The sequence below is a fragment of the Sycon ciliatum genome, chromosome 1 (assembly GCF_964019385.1).
Source record: "Sycon ciliatum chromosome 1, ocSycCili1.1, whole genome shotgun sequence".
NCBI lineage: Eukaryota > Metazoa > Porifera > Calcarea > Leucosolenida > Sycettidae > Sycon > Sycon ciliatum.
The window spans coordinates 57,128,239-57,131,872 of record NC_088643.1 but is presented as its reverse complement, the minus strand read 5'-3'; the positions used below and the strand labels follow the sequence as shown (position 1 = coordinate 57,131,872).

General features: G+C 49.8%; 1 protein-coding gene across 1 annotated transcript; it reads left to right on the top strand.

Moving 5' to 3' along the window:
• Positions 1-251: 251 nt before the first annotated feature.
• LOC135804506 (uncharacterized) lies at positions 252-3,117 on the top strand. Its single transcript, XM_065318391.1, has 2 exons — positions 252-1,387; positions 2,337-3,117. The coding sequence occupies exons 1-2, from the start codon at positions 599-601 to the stop codon at positions 2,745-2,747; spliced, it is 1,200 nt and encodes a 399-aa protein (XP_065174463.1). The 5' UTR covers positions 252-598; the 3' UTR covers positions 2,748-3,117.
• The last annotated feature ends 517 nt before the right edge of the window (positions 3,118-3,634 follow it).

Sequence of the window (3,634 nt, the reverse complement as noted above, 5' to 3'; positions counted from 1 at the left end):
CCGATATCCGAACAACCGGGCAATGAGAGGCTTGCGATCTCACAGCCTGTTCATCTGCAGGTCCGGTGGTGCACCCAGCTGCACTTCCATGCACACTGTACTATACCGTTCCAAGCCGCGCCTGCGCTGCCAAGCCCCCTTTGCAGCATGCTGTCTCATGAGCAGCTCACTGCCCAAGTAACTGCTGGGCGGATCGAGCAGCAGGACGGGTAGTTATAAAAAGCCATGACACTACACTAAATTGTGACATTCTGCCATGAAAAGCCAAAGCGATCGATGACAGGACGACAAGGATTCCTTTGCTACCTTCACGCATTCAGTTCGCTGTGGGCATTTCGCACCTGTGCAACACCATTGGTCAACGTTGACAGCCTCCGTATTCTACTCATATGCTATCTGCCTCGTTGCAGGCATTTTGATATTACAGTGACCGTTTACCCGTTGTGTAATAGTTTGTTGTGACGACGTAGGTTGTTGACACATTGACGTAGACCGGTAATTCAGCATCTCTCCGGATAAAAGGCAGTTGTACCGGCTGAAGCAACACCAGTTTCTCCTGTTTGCCTCCTGAAGTAATCCTTGTCAAAGTAAGTTAGCCATGGGTAAGCCTAGAACAACACCTATCTCCAGACTCGCGCCTTCCGGCGGCTCTCCTGCCCTCAGGCCAAACGCCAAGAAGAACAGTAGGTCAGCAACGACGTCAGCAAGGGCAAACTCAGTGATCCCCAGCACATGTCCAAAAGGTAGGACGTTAGCCGGTGCATTCGATTACCTCAGTTCGCTCCTGCCCTGTTACCCGCCCAACAAGAAGATGACCAAGATCGAGACACTCCGTTTGGCCATGCTGTACATCGGCGACCTGTCTGAGGTGGTGCAAGGTTTTCAAGAGACGCCTGAAGCTGGAGGCGAGACGGGCCAGGAGTCGGACAATGCTCTTTCCCCTTCGGCCGATATCAGCCTTCAAACCCCAACCAGCAGCACAATTAGCCAGGGTAGTGGGAACAGCTGTGCATCGGAGAGATGTATCCTGGACGGCATATCGGAGCGCTCCAAGGCCACATCTCCCTCCATTCGATCATCCCTGTCTCGCACCTCTCTGCTAGAGTCAACCGTCCGACCACGCTCAGTGGCCTCGCCGACCAACAGTGATGTGTCCATGGCTGCGCGCAGTCCCATGAGTCTTGGCAGCAGCAGCAACACAGTCAAGCAACCACAATGCCAGCCTCGTACCATCTCACCTCTTCGCCATGACGTGCTGCCCGCACAGGTGGCAAGCCCTGTGCATCCGCAGCAAGCCTACCAACAGCAGCCGCAGCATCTCCAGCATCAGTCCATGCAACAGCCGTCTCACTGCCAAACACGGCTACAACAGGCGCCACTCCGTTCGGTAAGTCTCCCAACCCATGTCCATACGCATGTTCATACGCGTACATGTATACGGTATACCTATGCTTACGTCACTAGCCATGTACATTAGGCATGTACTTCCTGAGTGCGGACTGTGACAATGCGGATTGCCAGTAAGTTGTTCATGTACTTACATAATTGTAAGTCGCTGTACATGGTTGGTGACGTGTAGCAGGCCGCATGGCTTTGGTCACGGGTTAGTTTAGGTAGCAACTGGATGGACTGGTACATCTCATCTGCATAATATTACGCAACCATGGTGGTGGTCATTAGACTTTACTGGGATTCTGTCACAAGATATGCCAGATAGTTAAGCAGTAGGTGTGGAATATGAATTCCTACTACTACTACTAGCTGGATCACCAGAGCTAGAGTGCTGTCTGTGTCTGTTGCTTTGCACGGCGATCCCAAAACTGCGATGCCCCTCGTCCGACTCTATCACTAGTGCACTACCTGTGAACAACGATAGGAATTGCGCGTTGCCTGAGGAATTTGCTTTCTCTCCACTTCCCAAGCCTCTCCCGTGCACTTTGTAATAGCATAAGTGTTGCAATTTGATTAATTTGCAAAAATCAGTGGCGCTGGCAGGAGAGGTACTACTACTAGGTATTATCATCATGGGCAATCACCCTCAAGCTAGTGGATTCTTCAACTTGTTCAAGTAATTTGCTATTACTACATCTCCGACTACGTTGCTTCTCAGCGGTGCACCACATGGTACATATTGCCCGTAGCATGCAGGTGTCAGTGATATCCCGGATTGTGTGGGCTTCGGAGGAACGTTGAAACTCCGGATCAAGCATGAACGTGTTAATGACTGTTATCGTGATTCTGACTATATTTAATCTGGTGTGATACTGTCCAATGGTCGCCGTGCTAATCGTGAATGTTTTCTCTTCTCCTTTCCTCTCTCTCTGTGCCCATCGCAGCAATGCTCTGCCACGGACACACTAGCATGGCCAGTCACTTCGCAGCAGAATCATGATCAATGCACCATTTTCCCATTTGCCACCACTCAGCCGTCACTCTACTCGCCAAGCGGCTTAGGTGTTCGCTTCGATTCAGCGTTCCCCCAGACCTCCTCATCGCACTCAGCAGCAACAACAGCAGCAGCAGTACGTTATCCCCAGGAGCCGCAACTGCAGTCGATGTATCATCAGTCCGATCCGATGCCTCTAAGCCCGTCCATCTTCTTTCGTGACAGCGGCTTCCATTGCGGTCCAAACTCGGCGTCGGTACACGCATGTATGAACATGGCGGATAGCTGGTCAAGTCACAATGCGACGCAACCCTGGAGAAGCGTGGGAATGGTCGGTGCAATTGGCAATTCATTTATGTAAATCGGATGCTGATTACATGCATGTAACGGCTTCATTAGACCTCTTCAGAAATACATAGCGTTCATCTCTCCCACGCATCTTGATCACACTGAGTGCCATTGTTCACATTGCTTCTGTTTTGACGCTGCTGCTGCTGCTGCTGCTGCTATATTGCTCGTACTCGTAGTCTCTCTGCGCCTTTTCTGCACTTTTTGAGTCACGCACGATTCAGCCCCCTCTACATTCCATCAACAGATCCCAAAGAGAAACACAACTATCCGCTATATTTATCCAATGCTCCCAAATCAACTGTGTTATACATAATGAACCCTTGAAGGCCGCTGAGTGCTGTGCTGCTAATAATAGTAAGACTTATCAAGCTTCTCTCATACTTACTGTGCTTTGTCACCTTTGGTTGAGCCGGGCTACTGGTATGGCCTTGTCATTCTTGCCAGGTTCCATTGAACCATTAGTACCCAGTAGTATAGATCTGTTCCTGCGAAGCTCTGACTTGGAGAATAGCACGCGGCTAAGAACTCGCCATGCCTTATCGCTTTGGCAACACAAAACCAGTGAACATTTTAAAACATGACAAAGCTCTGTTGTTTTGAATTGTGCTGAGGCGATGAGGTTGTATTGTGGTTGCTATGTTGAAGACCACCACAGGTTTGTGTTATTCAGTCATTCTGACAGGTGGGTGGGGTATGTCGTAAGATAAATAACGTAACTGAGGGGAAAGTGGGACAAGTGTGAACGTTACTGAGGGGAATGTGGGACAAGTTTGAACGTTACTGAGCAACACTTTGACCTTCGGTTTACACAATGTCCTGTACTTAGAAGTACAATGCATCTACACTCTACAGCACATCAGATGGGTGCTATGATCAACCTGGCATCTGATCTTAGCA